At 41.0% G+C, this 24,958-nt stretch overlaps 1 protein-coding gene across 1 annotated transcript; it reads left to right on the plus strand.

Annotated features, from left to right (window-relative positions):
* Positions 1–1,484: 1,484 nt before the first annotated feature.
* SLC5A7 (solute carrier family 5 member 7) lies at positions 1,485–23,720 on the plus strand. The gene is made up of 9 exons (XM_081587336.1): positions 1,485–1,871; positions 3,103–3,330; positions 7,517–7,630; positions 8,393–8,548; positions 13,580–13,728; positions 14,590–14,733; positions 16,626–16,779; positions 18,680–18,897; positions 22,616–23,720. Exons 2-9 carry the CDS (start codon positions 3,153–3,155, stop codon positions 23,243–23,245), a joined length of 1,743 nt encoding a protein of 580 aa, XP_081443462.1. The 5' UTR covers positions 1,485–1,871; positions 3,103–3,152; the 3' UTR covers positions 23,246–23,720.
* Positions 23,721–24,958: the final 1,238 nt, after the last annotated feature.

The raw sequence follows: 24,958 nt of genomic DNA on the forward strand, positions 1-24,958 counted from the left end.
TTAGGTGGGTCCAGAGGAGAGCTCTCGCCCTGGCTGCATTCCGATGCTTGTTTCTTAAGCCCTGGTGATGTTTCTTTGAGGACAGTCTCTTCTTTCATCCCTCCTTGGATCTGAGACTGACCTTAGCTGTGGACACTAATCCACACACAGCCACTACCCATACCTGTCCTGCTATACTGCTACAATCACATGCTTTCCGCCATCATCACCTGAAGTACATTCTGGTACAGAAGACATTAACCTGTGGCCAAAGCCCAGAAGCAGAAGTTGAGTTATAACTGTCAAAAACAAAATGAATGAATGAAAGAATCTCTGCTAAGAGCATTTCAGTAATTATATGAAATCTCAACTCTGTCTTCCCTCCATGGGTTTCTTAAAATTGCTTAAATTCATAACCCTTACCTGTTTAAAACCAGAGTCATATTGACAGGCTATGCAATCATTTTCCAGGAAAGCTGTGAGTTAATCATACAAATCAGACAAGATAACTGTACTCACAGGTCCTTCTCTATCTGAAGAGTTTAGCCTCCCCAGGCTTCAACTCAAACAAGGTGGTTGGATACTCTCATTGTTTATAGAGAACAAAGAAAAGCAGTAGTGATGGGAATGTGAAAGTTCATTTCCAAATCCAGTGCACAAAAACGGGGGATGAGCTGAAATTTTGCATCAAGAAAGGTGGACAGTCATTAACAAACACAATTACTTATTCCATTAACTATTAGATTTTCATATTTCACTGTTTAATTCAGTGGCATGGCTGGTGAAATATGGAGCTGAGTGAGAGTGGCCAGAGAGGCTGTCTTTCTCTCTGTGTGTCTCCCCTCTCTTTCCTCTCTCCCCTACACTCACACACTTACAGAAATACACACAGTTATCTATATCTATCTCCACAGATGCAGAAATACAACTAGATGTAAATATACCTATAAACATGCAACTATACCCATGGATATATAATCTAGGTATCAGATATAGATGTCTAGATGTAGATAGATATTTTAAAAATTATAGCGAAATTTTACAGCACTGGAAAAGGTACATTGGTGGGCAAGCAACCTGTTCGGCTCAATCTTGGCTGGCTAACACGACACCCCCATTGTTTCAGACCACTCCAAAGGGTAAAAAGGGTATGGATTTAAAATTGATTCTCGAAACCTTTGTGAGATGTCTTCTTCAAAGAACCCATCACAGAGAAGCCAGGATCAGCCTCCACCGGGGCCTGGGGAGGGGTCCTCACGCACCAGAGAGTGGTGCCTCAAGAAACCAAAGTCTGGGGGAGGCGAGACCCCCTAGACCCCTCCCCTCTGCCGGACCTCCAGAGACTACACCTGAAAACAATTTCTTGAGACCCTCCCCATCTCCCCATTTCCAGCTTCCAACCAGAGTCGTGGAAAGTAGGAATTGGCAATGACTCCCGGGAATCGAGCCCCGCTTCCTGGAGGAGGGAGCGGGAGTGGCCTCGCCGCGCCCGCGCCGTCAGGCCGGGACCCCGCGGCGGCGCTGGCCCCGCGCCCAGAGCTCAGCCCTGCCCGCGGCTCCGGCGCGTCCCCTGAGCCCCAAGCCCGCCGGCTCGTGGGGCACTTTGCTCTGACGTCCGCCTCCCCAGCTCTGACGACCGGCCGCCCTTATAAAGGGGACTGTGGCCAATACTGGATCGATCGCCACTTGGCTGCGCCGAGCGCCCCGCGCCGCGCCCACACCTGTCAACTTCGCGCGCGCAGCGATTCTGGAGACTCCGGGTGCGGAGCCTCGGGAGCCGGACCCTCCTGGCCGGCAGCCCTGCGCCCCAACCACACGCCTGTGTCTCGTTCAGCCTCAGCCGAGAGGAGCCTGGACCCGCGGAGCGCTTCCCTGCGCGGCGGCCACTCCAGGTAGGAGCGCGTCGGGCCACCCCTCCGACGCGGCTCTGTGCCTCCCGCAGGGACGCCCAGCGGGTCGGGTCTCGCAGCCTGGGTCCTCGGGTGAGAGCGGCTGTGAAGTCGGGGTGCAGTGGGGGCCCCGGGGACGCCGCGGGGGCAGGAGGGACCCTGGGGCGCAGAAGGATCGGCCCCGAGCAGGGTCGGGGGAGACCTGCGGGGGGGAGGGGAACACGAGGTGCTAAGCCTGCAAAGGCAAAGCTCACCCCTCAACTCGCCACTCGCGCTCCTTTCGCTTTCTCTGAGCCCAAGGGACAGAGGCTGGTTCTTTGGCCCAAGATCTGTCGCCCATCTGCATACACGGAGGTCTGGCTTCCACCAAAACTTGTCTGTGCCAATTGAGGAGAATGGATAGCCACGGGCACGAGAGGAAGATACGAGAGAACAGGAATTCTAGAAATTAAAGGCATTAGAACTGGACGCGTCTCTTCTAAGGCTCTTGCTTTTAGCGCTTGTGACGCTACGTTATGTTTCAGGCAGTTTTGTATTTTGAAGTCGTTTCCCTGCGTGTGACACTGAGGGAGCAGGGGAGAGAGGGAACACATTGGATGGGGAAGGTCGCCGGAGGGAGACCCTCTAAACAGCACAACCCTTTAGTTGCTGCCATAACTTAATCCTCCCACACTTGTTGAAAATTGAAGGCCCATGTGGTTTTGAAGTTGATCTTCCTAATTTTTTTCTCCAGATATTTGCATGTCAGGTTAGTTTCGGAACCACTCCCTGAAGATGTTTGAAAGGAGGGGTGGGATGATGATTGAATGAATGAATGATTATGCATGGGTTCTCAGAGTGATCCTTTATGATGCATCTACACTGCTGAACAATTCTGGATTGAATAGTACGTGGTTCCAAAGTAAATACAGACTTGCTGTTGTGAGTGACTTCTTGCCCAAGTTACCCAGTTAAAACACGACAAGGTTAATTTTACATTGCAAGAATTTAATAAAAAATGAGCACATTCTTTAAACAGCAAAACCCCCATTTTCTCTGTTTCTTGCAAACCCAAGACAAGGTTCAGTTGTTGAACAGAAATAGAGTGACGGAATGGAGGCTTGTTGGCAGCCACAGGTGAACAAGGGATTTCAATGCACGTCTTCTTTAAGTGGCCATTGCTCAGGAGCCAGCTGGTCTACCCAGGCTGCCTGTATTTGCTTGGCTGGCTTGTAAGGCATCTGTGTTTTCGCAGAAGTCTTAATGAAGTAGCTGCCGCGGCAGAGCCCGGAACCCTCAGTGACAATGGATTTCCAGGTGGAAGGGCTGGTAGCCATCGTGGTGTTCTACCTTCTCATCTTGCTGGTCGGCATCTGGGCCGCCTGGAGGACCAAGAACAGTGGCAGTGCCGAGGAGCGTAGTGAGGCCATCATCGTGGGCGGCCGCGACATCGGCCTGCTGGTGGGCGGATTCACCATGACAGGTGGGTCCCCTCACGCCCACCTTTGTGCCATTCCTGCCATAGCTCTTCAGGGGAACAAAGCAAACCTCGTTCTTTGTCCTTGAGGGAGTCTCTGTGTTCACTACTTATATATTTTTAAAATATTTTCAACCCAGTAGCACTGGACCAAATGATGTTATTATCAGTTACTGGACAGAGCATCAGTGAGAGAAATCTGGGCTCTGGGCTGCTGGGTGGGTGGAAGCAGTGAAAACAAAGAGGTGGGGGAATGTGCAGAAGTGCCTGAATCTCACAAGTTGTGTTTCTGTTCATCAATGTGATGCAGGCAGTATCTCCTTTTACTCCTTACTACAGGCATCAAGTTGTGACTGAGCTGTCTTAATGAATGCTAACTAGTCGATGAACACTAACCAGTGATGGTTTTAAAACCAAATAAATCAATTTGGGGGCAGCCCAATTCCAAATTGATTGATGTCCTGTCTTGAAACCTTATTCTCCCATGTAGTGAAATAATTTACTCACAGGAAGACGATCACGTGTTATGAATCCAAGGGTCTGAGGAAAAGGTTTCAGCAATACTGATATGAAAGGGAAAAGCCAGGGTGTGTCTTAGTAAGAATCCTTCAGCCACCAACTGCAGCTATCGCCCATTCAAACCCCTCCATGCCAGAAGCCCCCAGAGTCTCTCCTCCTTTGCCCAGAGGTGGTTCTAATTAAGTGGTGGCTTGTTTTTCTTTTCTATTCTTCTTGGTTGTTAATATCTTCAAATAATGCTGAAAAACAACAGTTTAAAATTATATCCATACTATCCCTTGATACATATTCACTAACATCACACATTTCATTTTAGAGTCATATTAGGTTTTTAAATATTAGTAACATAATCCATACCAACAGGAACTCTCAGTGGATTACTATGAGTGCCCAGTGGAGAAATATCCCACTGGAAACCATATCAGAATGATACCAAATTTCAGTCCTGAAGTGCTAGTTAAAAATGATTAACCCCATATTTAAAAAAGTTTTCCAAACCAATCTCAGCAGACTGCATCCCTGTTTGGCCATTTGAAACATACAGTGTCATAGAATAATTTATTGATGATCAATTCTGCCTCTCAGATATTCACATTTTGTTTGTTTAACTCTTTGCCAACCTTACATGGTTTTGTTCAATTTTCCTGACAGCGCTCGGAAGGGCTCTTACGTCAGGACCCAGACTAGTGTGGTTAGTAAGGACCAGAGCCAGGTCTGGCAGCCACACAGTGAACCACACCCAGCCTCTCCCCACTTCTCCATAAAGGTACCCAGGGTGAAAAGAGCTCTTTTTTACCCTTTGTTTCTCATTTTTTCTACATAAACACACATACAGAAAAAAAATGTGTTTTACAAAATATTTTCTATGAATGCATAATAAACAAAACCAGAAAAAATGCAAAAACATGAAGAATAAGAATCACACACTTACCTATCACCTGCAGATGTTTCCTGAAACCTTGGTGCAGATTTTCTTGGTTTTTTTCTTATTATCCAGCTATTGATGAACAATACAGGCACCTTTGTATCTTCATCTTCAGTTCTCATTAGAGCACAAACATTTTCTTTCCTCTAAAGACCCACATGGGACACTGGTATCTGAAGTGAATTAAAGCATTGTAATTATATCTCCCTCAGATTTCTCTTTTAACAAAGAAAATAAGAAGAAAAGCAAAATAAAATGACAGTTGTTGATTTCACTCAAATGGTTGAAAAGAATAAATGAACTGTTGCATACTAGAGTATCTTATTAATTGTAAATTATGGTAATTTTCTACTACTCTAATTAAATAATGCATTAATTATGTTCATAAAGATAATACCTCAGAATTTGTTCTTTTATCATTTAGAGTGATTTTAATCTAATAGGCTATTAAACTAGATTGAAAAAATTTGAATTATGATATTTCTTATAACGTGTCCTGCTTGAACTCAGCTTTAAAGATTTTTTTCTCAGAACCAAACAGAGCCTTCATCAATATCATAGTTCAATTAAAATCTGAACCATATTATCTAAACTTGTCAGATTCACTGATTGTGTTATTTGATAAGAAATAAAAATTGAAAATAAAAATGCATATGATTTAAAAGAATCCTTGTTCTCAAGAATCTGACATGAAATATACAAACATGCAAATGACCATATTGATAACAATGGAGGGACTTTAATTACAAAAAGTATCCAAGTCTGCCTGTCTATATTATAATATTTTAATACTATTGTTTGTAATTATGATATTTTAACTCAAGCACCAGTTTTCTTTCTGGAAATGGAGAGGAGACCTACACAATGAAAAATGGTCACTAGTAAATGTTGTGCTAGTAAGACCTAATAAGATCACTAATAAGACCATCAGGCATTTACTTAACGTGGCAAAACATTTCTTGTGTGGTATTAGGAGTCGCAGATGCCTGACAGGAAGGTGAGGTCTCAGGGGCTGTGCTGTGAGAGGTCATTGCTCCAAGTCCTGGTTACTTGCCAGTTGTTGGGGGGTAGGGAGGAAAGTCTTTAAAATTTCACCAGGTTTAGGATAAGAAAAACACATCATAGCATTTGTTATTGATCAACACCATGGAAAAGCTGCTGTGAAGATGGGGTGGCTGCTAAATATCATTTGTCCATTTGAGGATTTTGTGTATAAACTCTCCATTTGAGTATGTAAAGTTCCTTTGCAGGAAGGTCTTTTCATGTTGACATTTTAAACATTGGATCAACCACTGAAGGCTCTCCTTTGCTTTGAATTAAATGCCAGATAAATTTTGGCAAGAAACATTTGTCTTTGGCAGTTTCATAAACAAATTATTTGTTTTACGAACATTCTAACTGTGAAATTACAGAGAATTTTTCAGAGTCAAATTTTATTCCCCATTGCAGCCCAGAATTCAGTCTCATATTTGGTAAGCTTCATGCCAGCCTCTATTCCTCATAATTTTACACCAATTATACCTAGGGATTATTGTAAATAGTTTGACAATACTCTTCAAAGGATATAAACTGCCAGGATTAGAGTGTTCCATTAACTTCAGCATTTCAGCAAAAATCAACTACTACAGTTCTTCTCAGAGAAAATGATAAGAGTTTATAGATCATTTTGGACCCAAAGTTGTTTACTCAAAACATGTTTTCTTTGATTCTATGGCCTCCCTTCTTCAGCTGTTATGCAACAAAAATGTTATTAAATAATATCTGAAGAAGACATGGTTCTTATTATTCTGTATGAAATATCAAATGTCTCCGTGAAAGACCCAGATTAGAACAAAGACTTGCAAATGGGCATGCAGTCAACATTTTAATTCTCCTGAAGGCTGACCCGAGCCCTAACTGTAGGTCAGGTCCTTGGGGAGACAGAGAAGGAAAAAGCAATTTAAGCTCAATAGCATAACCTGGCACCCTCCTCCCTCCACTTCCTTAACAGTGTAAGGTAGTAAGTACAACTACATTATCATTTAGAATAGATTTGCCAAAACCCTATGCACCCAGCATGTTTATGAAGTGACACTATTAATGGAAAGCACCCACACCCACAACCACACATGCATACGTGCACACACACACACTTCACTCCTTGAAGACAATAGTCATGATCAACGAGGAAAGATCAATATAATTAAAATAAAAGGCCCTTGAAATCAAGACACTTGACTCCATGTTATGGAAGCTAGGGGGAGAGTTGTAGCATTATTAAGAATAGAAGCAGTCGTGAAATATATCACATATGATCTCAGGCTTTGTGATATTATAATGTCATTTCAAAATGTTGATGACTCGGTGGATTTAGAAAATATCCAGGGCAACACTGTTCAGTGGAAATATGATGTAAGCCACAAATGTAATCTTTAATTTTCTACATATTGCTTTTTAAAAAGCACAAAAAAAAATAGGTGAATTAACGTAAATAATAGAATTACTTAACTCAGTATGTTGAGAAGGTTTTAATTTTGTTGTGTAACCAGTACAAAAAAGATTGAGAAATCTTAACACTTATTTTTCCATGATGAGTCTTAGAAATCCAAAGTGCAGTTTTCACTCTTCGATCACTTCCACCCAGACCAGCCATGTCTCTGGTGGCAGTCCCACAGGCCTCTCGGGGCTCAAGGGTGCCCTGTGGGGCCGAGTGGGTCTCAGGGACAACAGACATGACACATCTCCCCTTCGCTTCTCATCCTGTTTCAGCCACCTGGGTTGGAGGAGGCTACATCAACGGGACAGCCGAGGCCGTGTATGTTCCAGATTACGGCTTGGCGTGGGCTCAGGCACCCATTGGATATTCTCTTAGTCTGATTTTAGGTAAGAAAAGCTTTATACCTCAGTGACTCAGTCAGTAAAGCATAAAGATTAGGAGTATAAATAGCAACTGAAAGAATAAGTCAAACAGCATAACTATTGTGGGAAATGCCACCAGAAATCCCACCGAAGTCACTGTTATCAGAAAGTGGTATAACGAATGTGTAGCTGACTGGATCTCTTGATTATGGAATATGTAGAAAAAATTCCCTTGATCGTTTTGCAATCAGCACAGTGAATTTCTTAGTGTAATGATGTTTTTTTTTTTCCAAAATAGTGTGGACATATCATTAAAAATGAATCAATTTGAATTGTACCTGAATATCTTGTTGTAAATCAAACTAATAAAAGGTCAAGAATATTATTTAACACAGTTCCTTTCTTTTTTTTTTTTTTTTGCTCTTAGAATACTTTTGTTTGATCTTGTGCTTAATCAAATGTCTGAATGCCCTGCTGGGTAAGACAGGTGCATAGATATTTTAGGGAATGCTGAGCTGGTCCATATTTTTCAGTCCACATGATTTGGCAGTGCTATGTACAACCTTGGATGCCTACAACGGTCGTTGTGTTAAGGAATTTCCACTTTATTCCTAAATATTTCTTGGTCCTGTACTCACAGGATTTTGCAGACTGTTTCCTCAACACATAGAAGTATTCTAAAAAATTCATTTCCCTTGAGAAATTATACACAGTAAAAGGTTAGCAAAGACTTTTATATTGCAGATTTTCAATTTTCTCTTTCACGCTTGTTTGAATTTCCTTTAGGTGGTCTGTTCTTCGCAAAACCCATGCGTTCCAAGGGCTACGTGACCATGCTAGACCCCTTCCAGCAGATCTACGGGAAGCGCATGGGTGGGCTACTGTTCATCCCTGCGCTGATGGGAGAGATGTTCTGGGCGGCAGCCATCTTCTCAGCCTTAGGTGAGAACCAGCGAAACATCCTTCTGCATGCAGGGAGCTTCCCAGGTGGTGCTAGTGATAGAGAACCGACCTGCCAATGCAGGAGACATGGGTTCAATCCCTGGGTCAGGAAGATGCCCTGGAGGAGGAAATGGCAACCCACTCTAGTATTCTTGCCTGGAAAATCCCATGCACAGAGGAGTCTGGCGAGCTATAGTCCATAGGGTTGCAAAGAGTTAGACACAATTGAAGTGACTTAGCATGCACACGCACTCTGGTTGAACAAGCATTAGATACACAGCTTTACTATCTTCAGCCACAGGCCCCAGCCTCACTTACCTAGATTAACACCACCACCCTGCTGCTTACAAGGCCACCCTTCTCCCATGATCTTCACACAGTAGATTAGATTGAATCTGATCACACCCTTTACTGCTTAAAACCAGACCTTTAAACTGGGCTGGAAAAGCTTCTTCTGGACTCTTCCTTCTCCTTTCCTCCAGAACTTTGCAAGCTCAATGACCCCCTCCTTAGGATGCAGAGCCCCCACTTTCCTTTCAAACCAACCAGGAAGAGCCTTCAAATCTTCTACATATGTCACCTCCTCCAGGCAGTCATCCTGAACTTGCCAGATGCCTTTCCTCTGGGGTTCTGTAGGAATCAGAAATTTTGTTTCCATTGGATTTATTACTTTTTATTTACATGGATGTTTTTCTATTTCCCAGTTTCCAAATGTTCACAAAAGGAATTATGAATATCTTGAAGGCAGGGCCTGCGTCTTATTAACGCTTATTATCCCATCACACATGAATGAATGAACGAATCACCCATAGCTACACTTTCTTTAAAGGAGAAAGAGGAAAACAACAGTCTTTCCTTTCTCAATGAATCCTATTTCATCCAGAGTGTTGAAGTGTAGATGTATTCAGGGATTTGAAAAATGCACTTAGACTCTTTGGGGTCTAACTTACTGCCAAGATCCATCCATGCTAAGGACAACCCGTCCTTGAGTTCTCAGCCCACTCAAAAGACCTAGGAAGTGAGAGAGTTCAGTGGGATTGTGGGCGAGCTTCAGGCTCAGCACCCTCCCTTTTCATCCAGAGTAAGTCTAAGCCATCCCACTGAATGTTGAGTTCCTTCCTGAAGACTCACAGAGGTGGGCCTTCCTTGTCCTTCCTCTATGAGCTATGTCTTTGTGTGACATCCAGGACACTGTCATCTCCATCTCCTCTTACAAATGGAAGCAATGGGCTTACACCTACAGTCAGGCTTCAAGTGGCCCAAAGAAAAGTCAGATGACACGAATCTCCTTCTGTGTTATGCATTAGACCACAGGCTACTCTTCTGGTTTCAGGGTTGTCATCAGATTTGGTCTCTGTAACATCAGATAATATTTTACACCACTCTTCACTCCTTTCTCTCTAGACTCCTGTATAATTGTATCTTATTTTGTTGGTCTCCAAATGTCAGATGTAGGAATGACTTAATGTAGAAAAGAAGTGAATTTAATAGGTAAATAATATTCACTGTAATAATTCAGTGAAAATATTGCACTTTCCTGGCACTGAGTGGTCATGCTCCACAACCACCCCTGCCATATCCTAATGAAATTTTACATAAACACACAGCTCCCTTCCCACCTTGCTGTCAGCAGCAATGGTAGTTTATTTGTCATTGATTTGAAAGGCAGAAAATTTTGGGTATAAGAACAAACTGCCTGCTGAGATATCAAAAAGGAAGTGGGCTGAATATCTAACAGAATACAAAATGTTCACTCTCGCTGAATAAGGATCAATTCATGTAACAGAGCCCTAAAGGGAAAATACAATGAATAACCTATTATTTCTAAAGTGCTTTGGAAATATAAATCAAATAGCTAAACTCTGAACTTTGCTGCAATTGGTTATTTTAGTAAATATGTATCTACATCTGTGTGTATGTCAACATATATGTAAAATATGTTAATGTCTCTCTCCTTACACACACATGTATCAAAGAACATTTATGAAAACATGACTGCTATTCTTGAAATATATACTCTAGTAAAAAAAAATGTGTATTTCAATTTAACAGCTCTATTTTCTTCAAAAATAATAGTTGGATATACTTCAAAATTAGTGTTTATTAGAAATAGCTTGGGACAAGATATTTTACCATCTTTCTATAAATGTGCATAGCTCACCTGTAAAACTTAGGAGTATTTCAAACTGTCTTCTTGATATATATAGACAACATTCTTTCGGCCTCTTAAAGAAATATGTATTTATATAACAGATCAAATTCAGAGAATGTTTATAACTTTGTTTGCAGTATATTTATTTTTCTGGCTACATGAGTAAATTAATATTTCACAGAAGCTCGGGAAGTCTAGGTTTGGTTTTACTCACTATAAGTGATGGAATGATTTAGAAAATATTTTAGAGAAAAAAATTCATTCCAAGCGTAATAGTGAAATGAAAGTCTGTGGCTTCTTTAAAGCCACTGAGTTACTGCCAAATGACAGCTTTTACTAGAATGGCAACCCACTCCAGCGTTCTTGCCTGCAGAATCCCATGGACAGAGGACCCTGGCGGGCTATAGTCTATGGGGTCTCAAAGAGTTGGACATGACTAAAGTGACTTGAAAGTGAAAAGTGAAAGTGAAGTCGTTCAGTTGTGTCCGACTCTTTGCAACCCCATGAACTGTAGCCCACCAGGCTCCTCCATCCATGGAATTTTCCAGGCAAGAGTACTGGAGTGGATTGCCATATCCTTCTCCAGGGGATCTTCCTGACCCAGGGATCGAACCTGGGTCTCCCGCATTGCAGGCAGACACTTTTACCGTCTGAGCCACCACACCCTAAACCCTACATCTTTAGACTCCTCATCCAGTGATCTTTCTTCTGTAACATGCAGCCTCCCTACCTTTGGAGGTGTAGGATTAATAGAAATTTCACCAGAGGGTGGAAAATTAAACAGTGTTCAAAAGAAGTAGAGTAATAATTGAACTTTTCATAATTCATGGGATGTAACTTTAAAATATTGTTATTACAGTAGAGAGCTAGACCAAAGGTGAATGGCAAAGAATTGCAACTAAATTTTCAACATGAAGTGAGTAGTCTCAGGAGAAAAAAAATAACTTGTTAAATATCCACACAACAATAAGTCAGTTGTCCAAAGTCACTTGTAAATAACCAACCTCTTTCTTTTGTCTTCTGCTCCCAATTCTTTACTAAGATTTTCCTTTTCTCAATTGGTTTTTACTAAAGAAAGTAATTTAATTTTGATACCAAACCATGGGCTTCCCTTGTGGCTCAGCTGGTAAAGAATCCTCCTGTACTGCAGGAGATCTGAGTTCAATTCCTGGGTTGGGAAGATCCCATGGAGAAGGGAAAGGCTACCCACTACAGTATTCTGGCCTAGAGAATTCCATGGACTGCATAGTTCATGGGGTCACAAAGAGTCGGACATGACTGAGTGACTTACACTTTCACTTTCACTAAACCAAAGCACTAAGAAGCAAATTCTTTTGAAAAATATTTTGCATTGTTATCTCAGATCAAAATATCTCATACTGCTCTTTAGATAATGGATTTTCGTCTCAAATGGGCTGCATATGTTATTAGCATGCAATTGAGAAGTGAGGATAGAATGTAAGATTGCAGTTAATGACTCAAAGAAATCACAAATGTGTTGCATGTACATTAGCATGAGAGGAATATCATTGCTACATTTAATAATACAAGATATAAACTATACCACTCTTGAGAACAACAGGAAGGGGTGTGTAGAACAACAAGCGAATGCTGAACTGGCAACCCAAAACTCCACAGCGGTCCAGCTATCCATACCATGATATTAATATTCTATTAGAAATGTAGACATCACCAAACACAATAAACAAAGTCATAAAGTTAGAAAAGCATAGGTTGATTTCTAAAGCGGGTTTACTATTTTGATGAATTTATAATGATGAAAATCACTATAAAACATGATGCTTGCTGATATTGAGTTGCATGAGCTGTTCGTATATTTTGGATATTAATCCATGTTAGTTGTCTTGTTTTCAAATATTTTCTCCCATTCTGGGGTTGTCTTGTTGTCTTGCTTGTGGTTTCCTTTGCTATGCAAAGACTTTTAAGTTCAACAGATCCCATTTATTTATTTTTGTTCTTATTTAATTTTACTTTAGGAGGTGAGTCAAAAGGATCTTGCTGCAATTTATGCCAGAGAGTGTTCTGCTTTTATTTCCCTCTAGGAGTTTATAGTGTCCGGCCTGGGTAGCCAATAAGAACCTACTACAGAGCACAGGGAACTCTACTCCATCCTCTGTGGTGACCTAAATGGGAAGGAAATCCAAAAGGAGGGGCTATTTGTATATATATAGCTGATTCACTTTGCTGCAGAGCAGAAACTAACACAAAATTGTAAAGCAACTATACTGCAACAAAAAAATTTTTTAAAGGAGTATAAAAACCTGTGATGCTAAATCTATGACTCTTCAGTACATTTGTAGCCTAGGAGCAAGATTGGAATGCTGCAGAAAATGAATAAAATAAAAGTAATCTTTCATAAAGTTGAAAAAGTTGGAAAGCACAATTTTATTATTTTCTCCTATGAATTTATTTCAAACCCTGATACCTTAGACCATGTGTCATCTAATAAAAGCTGACAGAGATCAGAGTTAATGCAAAAGAGTAAATCTATGCTAATTGTAAAATGAGAAGCTGGGTGGTTATGCTCATCATAAAGGCTTGCTTTTCTCATGGATGTGAGTAAATACACTGCATGTGTTCAATAAAGTCAGAGTTTCAGGCAGTCGGTGGAATAATTGCAGGACCTTATAGTAGTGTTAAGTTCAGTTTATGTCATGGAATTCTGTAATCAAGTCGTGAGTTTCAGGTTTCCTCATAAATAAGTGAGCAAAGCACTAATTTCAGAAAGAAAGAACATTTTAGAATGTATGTGTATATGTGTATATAAACACAGATGTGCACAGGCACACTGAGGTTACTGAGAAGGAAGAACTGGACTGTGGAACTTCACCTGGGCTGTTCCCATCCCATCTCTGCAGGAGCCACCATCAGCGTGATCATCAGGGCCAGCGTGCACATGTCTGTCATCGTCTCTGCGCTCATCGCCACCCTGTACACCCTGGTGGGCGGGCTGTACTCTGTGGCCTACACAGATGTCGTTCAGCTCTTTTGCATTTTCGTGGGACTGGTGAGTAGGGCCTTTCACAGACTTCCTTTCATCCTCCCTCCCTCCTTCCTCCGTCCTTACTTCCATCCTTCCTTCTATCCATCCTCTCTCCCTTCTTCCTTCATTCCTCCTTTTGTCAGAGATGACGTGGTATTTCATACTAACTCAGCAAAAACTAATAGAAATCCTATTTTCCCATCATGACTAACACACAGTAAGTCATACACTATTGGAAATTTTGCATTTCTCTATGGATTACTTGGATGAAAAGCTCTAATCACACTGTGAGATTTTGACAGAAAAGTGCCCTCAGTTAACTCTCAGGAAGGTCTGGGGGCTCCTTTCCTTCACGCCTACATTTAATGGAAACAGGTGTGATCTTCCTTGAAGGACTTCTGTCAGAGTTAAAATTTAAACCTTGACCCTGATCTGTATTTGTCTCTTAACCTTTCCATACATTAGTTTTGGTTATGCCATGAAACTGCTCATAGGATATAGAAATTATTTTCAATCAAATCTTCCCAGTCACTTTAAGGAATGGATATTTTTTAATTCTAAGAAAATACATGTTATATTTATATGTTAACATATATTCATATGTTTTGTATAAACATATGTAAAGTTCTCGAATTCAATGTTTTCTTCCCGAACGTTTTGCAGTCAATGTGATATGGCATAATTAGTTCAGAAGCTAGCAACATGTTACTCTAACTTTTCTAAATCAGTGTTCCATGGTGCCCACAGAGAACATGCTTCCAGGTCCTCCCCTGAACAAGAGGAATGACCAAGCTATGTCGTCTGAGAAAAAAAAAAAAAACTAATACATGAAATCTTACATGTCCCAGATAGTCACACTAATGCTTTCACGAACTCTGGTTGCAGTGGATCAGCGTGCCGTTCGCGCTGTCCAATTCTGCGGTTGCTGACATTGGCTTCACTGCCCTGCACACCAAGTACCAGAAGCCCTGGCTGGGGACCATCGAGCCATTTGAAATCTACACGTGGCTTGACAGCTTTTTGTTGTTGGTAAGTGACATACATGTCCATCCTCATCTCAGTGCTCATCACCACCCCTGTAAACCCTGGTGGGCGGGCTCCCACTCCTTTCTTGCTCCACCTTCCCATCAGAGCTTCTGTTCATCAGTGGAGGCCAGATTGTACCTGACTTACAAACCCTGATGACCTACATGTCCAGAGACATAGGTATGTAAATTATGTATATCAGTTCATACAGTTATTGAAACTATTGATGAAATATTTATCAACATGGAAGATGTTAATGATAGATTGATTTACAGGTTGCAAAACAAAGGGACAGGTTTTGGAAGCATATAGAGTTGAGGCATGGGATTATGAATTTTAGAATTTCTCCTTGTTTTAGTTTATTTTGTTTATTTTTGCTTTTGAGCTTGCATGGCTTTTATAAGAAGGAAATTGTTCTGGAGTCAATATGTGAGATACTGATAAATAAGCAGATATCCCAGGATTTGGAGCCAATGAGAGAGACAGTCAAAGAAGCAACTTCAGTACATTGTGATCTGGGAAGTTCCCTCATCAATTCACTAACTCACATGATAAATATTTACCAAACACTGACTCTACATCAGTTAGAGAATTGTCCAGTCTCCTCTCTAGCCACCCCCACACACCCTGACCTCTGCTTGTTCCAAATACATGGTGGCCTCTTGGTTTCTTTATTTTTCATGTTGGATTATTTCCTAAGAACTCTCCTCCCTCCATCTCTGCCCAATGACACCCCTTGATGTCCAAAGATTGACTCGAATATCATTTCCATGGGCTTCCCTGGTTACCATGCTGCTGTCTTCCTCCCACCATTCCACCTCCCTCTGTTACCCCCCAGATGATTAGTTCTTTCTCATTATTGTTCCCATAGTGCCTCTTTAGAGCATCAACAAATTACATTCCAGTTCAATGTCTCTAATTTTTCTATAATATATCCTCAAAAGAATGTTAAGCACAACCCCAATGTAGGCATAGATAATTATAAACTGCTTATATATACTGTACTACACATTGTGCAAATCACTTAATAAAACAACAATCTCACACTTAGGTACAAGGTAGAAATGAGTATGAAGAGAAAATCTAGTATCTTCTCTATATTAGGAAATACCTCAGTGTACTAGTTCTCCCAGTGGACAGTGATCTCAAGAATAGAAACCACTTTTCACTCATCTTTGGGCTCCAAAACCATTCCATTGCCTGGCACATGACTGGGATCCAGAAATATTCATTGGGTTGTTTTGACTCAAATTAAACTTCATGGTTTCAGAATATTAAAGTTTTTGAGGCAATTCTATGGTGGTTAGAACTTCCAGATAAGAACAAATTGAAGGTTTCTGGGTAGTTTTAACACAGCTTAAAGTGGGTAAGTCAAGGAAAAGAAAATCTTGTGCTATATAATTATGAAGGAACAGAACTTGAGGAAGTCTGCAGAGTTGAAACTGTGACAATGACAGCAGTGAAGATGAGTGGCATGTAGAACCATTTTCTATACTTCAGAGTCTTGCTTGTCACTATTCTGAATGTGATTATAAAAGAAAAATCTCATTTTAAAAATACTCAGTAAGCATTGACATATATACCCTCCCATGTGTAAAACAGACAGCTAGTGGGAAGCTGCTGTACAGTACAGGGAGCCCAGCCTCGTGCTCTGTGATGACCTAGAGTGATGGCAAGGAGAGGGAGGCTTAGGAGGGAGGGGATATATGTATGCATATAGCTGATTCACGTTGTGGAGCAGAAACCAACCTGACATGGTAAAGCAATTATCCCCTAATTTTAAAAAATTAAAAAAAATTTTTTTTTAATAAAACAGGAAATTTTTAAAAAAATAAAAACATCTAACAGATGCTATTTGCCTCCATTCATCCTGGGTCCCCGTGGCTCCCATGCAGATGCTGGGTGGAATCCCGTGGCAAGCCTACTTCCAGAGGGTCCTGTCATCATCCTCCGCCACCTACGCTCAGGTGCTGTCTTTCCTGGCAGCTTTCGGGTGCCTGGTGATGGCTCTGCCAGCCGTGCTCATTGGAGCCATTGGCGCATCGACAGGTAAACCTCGGGCAGCTTCACTGATTAACTCACTCAGGCTTCACCCAAGTTACCAGCGAGCACCCAGCTGCCCTCCCTCCACCACTTTCCCCATTACCCCCATCACGTATCTGCCTGTGCTATAAGACGTCAACAAATCTTACAGTTCAGACATTGTTTGACTGCTCACCTCGCCAATAAGACATTTGTGAGCAGCCCTCAACCCCACTGTTGGGATATTTATCAACTGTGTATCTGTGATCAGCCATGGTTCTCAACCAACGCGCATGCTGTCATCATCCAGGGAGGGGGAGGGGCTCAAAAAATACTCGTTTCTATCCTACCCCGCAGGGATTTTCTTTTAGTGACCTAAGAGAGAGCCAGAGATTGGTGTTTTTAAAAGTCTCCTTGGTAAGTCAAAGCTGAGAACGAGTCAGCTAGTGGGAAGTTTCTATGTAGCACAAGGAGCTCAGCTCTGTGCTCTGTGATGACCTAGAGGAGTGGGATGTGGGGGCGGGGGGGATGTGATTTGAGAGGGAGCCTCAAGAGAGGGTGGGGATGTATGTATAGGTAGGGTTGATTCATGCTGTTGTGCAGCATAAACTAACACAACATTGTAAAGCAATTATACTCCAAATTTTTTTATAATGGAAAAAAAAAGTAGGGAACCACTGACACAGAAGTTGGCCTGCCATCACCATAACCACCCAAGGATCATTTTGAACTTGAGGCTTCAGTTTACATTTTCAATAGTTTGTTAATTAAAGATTTCCTGTCTTGGAGAAATCACTCAATCAGTTTGTAAGTAAAGATAAACTAAAAAAAAAAAAAAAGATAAACTAAAGCACTAAGGCACTTAGAGAATATCTTACTCAAAATTGGTAAAAAGAGTTTTATGACTTGCTTACCTCCCAGTTAGCCTCTATCCAGAACATTTTTTAAGTTTCGTCCTTAATTTGATTGCACTTACTAATTACTCCTGACCCTTGGGTATTATTTCTGATCCCAGTTAATGCTATAAAACTGGCCACATAAAAGCATGGCTTTGAACAATTGCAATAGAAAATTAGGGAAGGAAAAATGGTAGGATCCAAGGAAAACCACCCCTATATGGTCTTGTAATCATGACATTTATGTTCAACAAATAAAAAAGGAGCTATACTAAACAACTGTTAAAGCTTCTGCTCTATTCTTCTAACATGCAAGTATAACTAAACAATAAAGATTTATATGCAAAGATAAGCTTATGTTTCAAGTCCTTTTACCACAGAGCCCAAAAACTGCCTGAAAATTTCAACCCCATACTTGCACTTTTTATTCAATAAAAAAGGACTATCTTTGATCCATTCATGTTTATTTCTAATAAGTGAAATTCAACGCAACAAGGAATTTTACTCGAGAGAAAAATAATGCTGAGGAAGCTCCCACCACAAGGCTTTATCCAGGAAGAAAATCGGTGAGAAGAGGCCCACTGTTGTCTTTATCCACTTATGTGTATAACTGAGCAATGAAACATTATGTGTTCTCTCACATCTCCATGTGGTTGGGGGAACACTCTAGGCTTCAGCTTGAGAACACTTATTTTCAATGAGACTGCACCGGGTAACACCATTGTAACACTGTAGAAGAGAAATTTGTATTAAAAAATCTCACACATCCATATTCTGTGCAGGTCCTGTGGATAAGACTAAGTGTAACCAAAACCCATTAGACACCGGAATATAGGAGACATTGTCATTGGACCAGTACATGGACTTGCCACATAATTAAACTAACATACCCCATTGAACTAATTAGATTTCCCACTGATTAGACTAGGTCATATGTTCTGAATTTATTTCGAAAGCTACCTAGTAAATAGAATGACTCCAGATGGATGGATAGATGGCTCTTTGGCTGTGTTTGTTGTTTCTATCAACAGCCTGGAACCAGACTGCATACGGGCCTCTTGCTCCCAGGGAGAAACAGGAGGCAGACATGATCTTGCCGATTGTCCTGAAGTATCTCTGCCCTGTGTACATTTCTTACTTTGGTCTTGGAGCCGTTTCTGCTGCTGTCATGTCCTCAGCAGATTCTTCCATCTTGTCAGCAAGTTCGATGTTTGCTCGCAACATCTACCAGCTTTCATTCAGACAAAATGTAAGAATAATTATATTTTCTTTAACATTACATTGTTGTTGTTCTCATCCTTGCACTTACTGTGTAGGTATTATTCTATATTATTAATAGTATTTGTGAAAATCTGACCCTACTTTGATTCAGCGCACAAGGTTAAATGATGATGCACTTTATTTACATTGTATATGAAGGTCCTTCATGTATGTTGTATATGAAGGCTTCTCTGGTGGCTCAGACAGTAAAGAATCTGCCTGCAATGCAGAAGACCGGACTCTACCCCTGGGTCGGGCAGATCCTCTGGAGAAGGAAATGGCCACCCACTTCAGCATTCTCGCCTGGAGAAGTCCATGGACAAAGGAGCCTGGTGACTATAGTCCATAGAGTGGCAAAGAGTCGAACATAACTGAGCGACTAATACACACATGAAGGTTTTTGATGCATGCTATTATTCACTCTAATGCTGAAGGACACGCATCAGTATAACTATTTCCCAAGAGGTACAGTCATATTGCAATAATTTAAATGTCTTCTCTTTCTAATGAAAGAGTAACAAAACCTAAAATATCTTAGAAAAACTTTGAGTTTAAATACAGTAAGAAACTCAGGAAACCCTGGTGTAGGCAGAACGTAGTGAGTCATTATTTCATAGGTATCAGTGTCATGCTTGTTCTGCTCTTCACTTGAACCCTAAGTCCTCCTTTGTCAGAAAATAGCCTCCCAATTTGATTTTGCTCATTATATCTGAGGGTATAGAGCAGCACGCTCGTGCTCACTGAGGGTCCCATAGCCCTCTACACCCTCTTCTCTCACTCAAGCTTGGCTTTCTGTAGGTTTTCTAGGTCATAGTTAACACAATGGTCTCACTTCTTTTTTGTATGTGTGTGAAAATCGTTGTTATTATCAACATAATGATCTTTCTAAAATGAAGGCAAGAAAAATAAATTTTACAAAATATACAAACAATAATTTATTGATTATGTATGTTTTTTTACTTGCAAATGAATAAGATTGTGCTTAACAGTGAAATGAGATACATAAGGAATTAATCCTCCAGAGTACCCCTTTGTGTTGCTATTAGCAAGCTTTGCTTTAGATTCTAATCTGCATTCAATTCCTAATTTTTCAATTTTCAAATTTCCTTTCTCAGCCTTCACTTGAATACACAATGTATACTTGTTTGAAAGTGAAACTGAAAGTCCTCAGTCATGTCCAACTCTTTGTGACCCCATGGACTATCCAGTCCTTGGAATTCTCCAGACCAGAATACTGGAGTGGGTAGCCTTTCCCTTCTCCAGGAGATTTTCCCAACCCAGGGATGGAACCCAGGTCTCCCGCATTGCAGGGAGATTCTTTACCAGCTGAGCCACAAGGGAAGCCCAAGAATACTGGAGTGGGTAGCCTATCCCTTCTCCAGCGGATCTTTCCGACCCAGGAATGGGACCGGTGTCTCCTGCATTGCAGGTGGATTCCCTGTTTTTGTTTTTTTTTAATAAATTTATTTATTTTAGTTGGGGGCTAATTACTTTACAATATTGTAGTGGTTTTTGCCATACATTGACATGAATCAGCCATGGGTTTACATGTGTTCCCCATCCTGAACCCCCCTCCCACCTCCCTCCCCATCCCATCCCTCTGGGTCATCCCATTGCCCCAGCCCTGAGCATTTGTCTCATGCATTGAACCTGGAATGGTGTTCTGTTTCACATATGATAATATACATGTTTCAATGCTATTCTCTCAGAACGTCCCACCCTCACCTTCTCCCTCAGAGTCCATAAGACTGTTCTATGCATCTGTGTCTCTTATTCTGTCTCGCATATAGGGTTATCATTACCATCTTTCAAATTCCATATATATGCATTAGTATACTGTATTGGTGTTTTTCTTTCTGGCTTACTTCACTCTGTATAATGGGCTCCAGTTTCATCCATCTCAATAGAATGGATTCAAATGTATTCTTTTTAATGGCTGAGTAATATTCCATTGTGTATATGTACCACAGCTTCCTTATCCATTCGTCTGTTGATGGACATCTAGGTTGCTTCCATGTCCTGGCTATTGCAAACAGTGCTGCGATGAACATTGGGGTACACGCGTCTCTTTCAATTCTGGTTTCCTCGGTGTGTATGCCCAGCAGTGGGATTGCTGGGTCATATGGCAGTTCTATTCCGTTTTTTAAGGAATCTCCACCCTGTTCTCCATAGTGGCTGTACTAGTTTGCATTCCCACCAACAGTGTAAGAGGGTTTCCTTTTCTCCACACCCTCTCCAGCATTTATTGCTTGTAGACTTTTGGATAGCAGCCATTCTGACTGGTGTGAAATGGTACCTCATTGTGGTTTTGATTTGCATTTCTCTAATAATGAGTGATGTTGAGCATCTTTTCATGTGTTTGTTAGCGATTTGTATGTCTTCTTTGGAGAAATGTCTGTTTAGTTCTTTGGCCCATTTTTTGATTGGGTCGTTTATTTTTCTGGAATTGACCTGCAGGAGTTGCTTGTATATTTTTGAGATTAATTGTTTGTCTGTTGCTTCATTTGCTATTATTTTCTCCCATTCTGAAGGCTGTCTTTTCACCTTGCTTATAGTTTCCTTTGTTGTGCAAAAAAAAAAGCTTTTAATTTTAATTAGGTCCCATTTGTTTATTTTTGCTTTTATTTCCAATATTCTGGGAGGTGGGTTATGGAGGATCCTGCTGTGATTTATGTTGGAGAGTGTTTTGCCTATGTTTTCCTCTAGGAGTTTTATAGTTTCTGGTCTTACGTTAAGATCTGTAATCCATTTTGATTTTATTTTTGTGTATGGTGTTAGAAAGTGTTCTAATTTCAGTCTTTTACAAGCGGTCGACCAGTTTGCCCAGCACCACTTGTTAAAGAGATTGTCTTTTCTCCATTGTATATTCTTGTCTCCTTTGTCGAAGATAAGGTGTCCATAGGTGCGTGGATTTATCTCTGGGCTTTCTATTTTGTTCCATTGATCTATATTTCTATCTTTGTGCCAGTATGCAGGTGGATTCTTTACCAACTGAGCTATCAGGGAAGCCCATAATACTTTTTTAATTTCATGATTTTTTAAAAGCTTATAAACTATTCTTTGAAGACAATATTTATATGATGTTTTACAAGTATTGCCACATAGCATCTAAGTGGTCCCACTTGTTTTTGTAAGGCGGTTATTCTCAACGTAGAGAGGAAGCCAGATAGGCCACGCCCCCTCACTGCCACATCGCAGCATTGGTGTCTCTTTCTGACATTCAGCGAGCAGCACAAAGGTGCGCTGTGGTTCTTCCATACGGGTCACTGAAACTCCTCCCCAGGTCCACCATGCAGGCCACCTAGATTGCTCTGTTCCTTGCTGATGGTTTTACCTGTAGGGTGTACAATTTGAACCAGAGCTGTTCTTTAGGGCAGCTTTAAAGTACAGGAAGGCATCTCCTTCTCCTCCTGGAGAAAGCCCGCACTTTCTGATAAAACTGCTGCTGCTGCTGCTGCTGCTAAGTCACTTCAGTCGTGTCCGACTCTGTGCGACCCCATAGATAGCAGCCCACCAGGCTCCCCCGTCCCTGAGATTCTCCAGGCAAGAATACTGGAGTGGGTTGCCATTTCCTTCTCCAATGCATGAAAGCGAAAAGCGAAAGTGAAGTCGCTCAGTCGTGTCCGACTCTTAGCGACCCCATGGACTGTAGCCTACCAGGCTCCTCCGTCCATGGGAAAAACCGACTTGATGGCAATTTCTTACAGGCTTCCGACAAGGAGATCGTCTGGGTCATGCGCATCACGGTATTCGTGTTTGGAGCTTCTGCGATGACCATGGCCTTGCTGACGAAGACGGTGTATGGGCTCTGGTACCTCAGCTCTGACCTGGTCTACATCATCATCTTCCCGCAGTTGCTCTGCGTGCTCTTCATCAAGGGTACCAACACGTATGGGGCCGCGGCAGGTTACCTCTCGGGCCTTTTCCTGCGAGTCACTGGTGGAGAGCCCTACCTGAACCTGCAGCCTTTGATCTTTTACCCTGGCTATTACATTGATAAAGGTGGCATATATAACCAGAGATTCCCATTTAAAACTCTCGCCATGGTGACCTCATTCTTATCCAACATTTGCATCTCCTATCTAGCCAAATACCTGTTTGAAAGTGGCACCTTACCACCAAAATTGGATGTATTCGATGCTGTTGTTGCAAGGCACAGTGAAGAAAACATGGACAAGACAATTCTGGTTAGAAATGAAAACATTAAACTAGATGAGCTTGCACCTGTGAAGCCACGGCAGAGCATAACTCTCAGCTCAACCTTCACCCATCAGGAGGCCCTCCTGGAAATGGATTCGAGTCCAGAGGGCTCTGGGACTGAGGATAATTTACAGTAACCACATCTGCATAAAACTCTGCTTTCTCAGATGGAGCACTAGAGCAGACTAGTCCTGGAAGGGTGGTTTGCAACATATACAGTATATTTAAAAAAAACAAAACAATGAGGAGGACAAAAATCCATAGAGTCGTTAACTTGCACAAATCCAAGACAAGTCAGAAGGAAGCACCCTTGAAGCAGCAGCTCTCTCTCCTTCATGGACTCGTCTCATCTTCATTTAATTTTGACTCTTGGTAGTTTGGTTAAGTATCTGAATATGACTAAAATCCCACTCAAAAAACAGAAAGCCAAATAGAGTGTTCACCTTAATTATGGAAAAAAGAAGTTTAGATATGAGAATGCCAAAGAGTTTGAGTAGCCTTGATCCTGAGCTTGTTGGAGAATGCCCCGAGAGTCTAGTTTAACTATCACACTGAAGTTATGAGAATAATTCCTGTCACTCCACTGGATGGTACAATGAATTTGTCAGCTGATTTCTCTGGTGTGATGAGTAATTTCTTCTTTCCTGTTAACTATAACATTTGCTGAATATGCAGTTTGTTTCTCTTTTACTGGTGATGTGTGTTATTCTGAGCACAGGCAAAGCAAACAAAAAAATATTGTGTAGCAGCATTTCTTGACATACAAGGTAATAGTAAGGTAGAGTGCATCATGGTAGAGTATTCCTGGCTCCTTTGGATGTGTCTAAAACTATCATATGACTACCATATGCATTGGGGAAAGTATGTACAGTGAGAAAGGCATGATCATTAGGCACTCTGGCAGTAATAAATCAAGAAGGCCATTAAGTAGAAAGTGCCAGGAACAACAGTGAATTTTACCTTCATCTGAGGTTTGGATGAGGTTTTGCTTCATGACAAAAATGTCGTCTCTTGACCGTCTATTTGTACTGGAAGTGAAATTGAGCCACTTATAAGATGAGGTAGCTACACGGCCTATAAAAGTGAAAGACAAACCACACTACTGATAGTAGTAAAATTAGAAAAGCAAAACCACTCAATTTTGAATGTTTGTTAATGAGGATGGTTGAGTGTCAAGAGAGCTACTCTGCGGCACATTTTTGCAGAAGCCAGGCTTAGGTACTAGACAAATCACTACTATAAATGGTATACAGTGAATTTTAAAATGCAGAAGAAAGGAGAAAGTAAAAATACATCCTAAAGGAAAGAAGCCATCAATTTTAACATTTGGTATCTACATAACTTTCATGAGGTTGGTCAGTGAATATTATTTTACTCCTTTTCTGGAGTTAAAAAAAAATATGTGTATATTTATACATTATGGTTTGTATCCATTTTAGAATTTTAAATCCTTTTCCACAAGTCACACAATAGAAGTAACTGGAACTACTTCTACAAAAGCAGAATGAACTAATCAGCTGAAAAGTTATTGAACATTTGATCCAATAAAGAAAAACAGTATGAGTCATTCAAACTAACACACTTATTCCAAAAAAAAATTTTCTTTTTTGGCAATTCATAGACAAAGTGAAGTGATTCAGTCTCAAATTTAAGTCCAAAAGTTGTGTTTAGGAAGCTAGAATTCCTTGTTTATTGTAATTGTCTAAAGGCAACAAATAATAATCTCCTTTGTTATTAAGTGAAGTGAAAGTCATTCAGTCATGTCCAACTCTTTGCAACCCCATGGACTGTAGCCCACCAGACTCCTCTATCCATGGTATTTCCCAAGCAAGAATACTGGAGCAGGTTGC

This window comes from Giraffa tippelskirchi, chromosome 4 (assembly GCF_054371585.1).
Source record: "Giraffa tippelskirchi isolate mGirTip1 chromosome 4, T2T-mGirTip1v1.2.pri, whole genome shotgun sequence".
NCBI classification, from domain to species: domain Eukaryota; kingdom Metazoa; phylum Chordata; class Mammalia; order Artiodactyla; family Giraffidae; genus Giraffa; species Giraffa tippelskirchi.

Excerpts from the sequence above, each read along its gene's own strand:
- SLC5A7 (XM_081587336.1), top strand. The coding sequence starts at position 3,153 with ATGGATTTCCAGGTGGAAGGGCTGGTAGCCATCGTGGTGTTCTACCTT. Across the intron at positions 8,549-13,579 it reads AGCCATCTTCTCAGCCTTAG|GAGCCACCATCAGCGTGATC; the intron begins GTGAGAACCAGC and ends CCATCTCTGCAG. Across the intron at positions 18,898-22,615 it reads AGCTTTCATTCAGACAAAAT|GCTTCCGACAAGGAGATCGT; the intron begins GTAAGAATAATT and ends AATTTCTTACAG.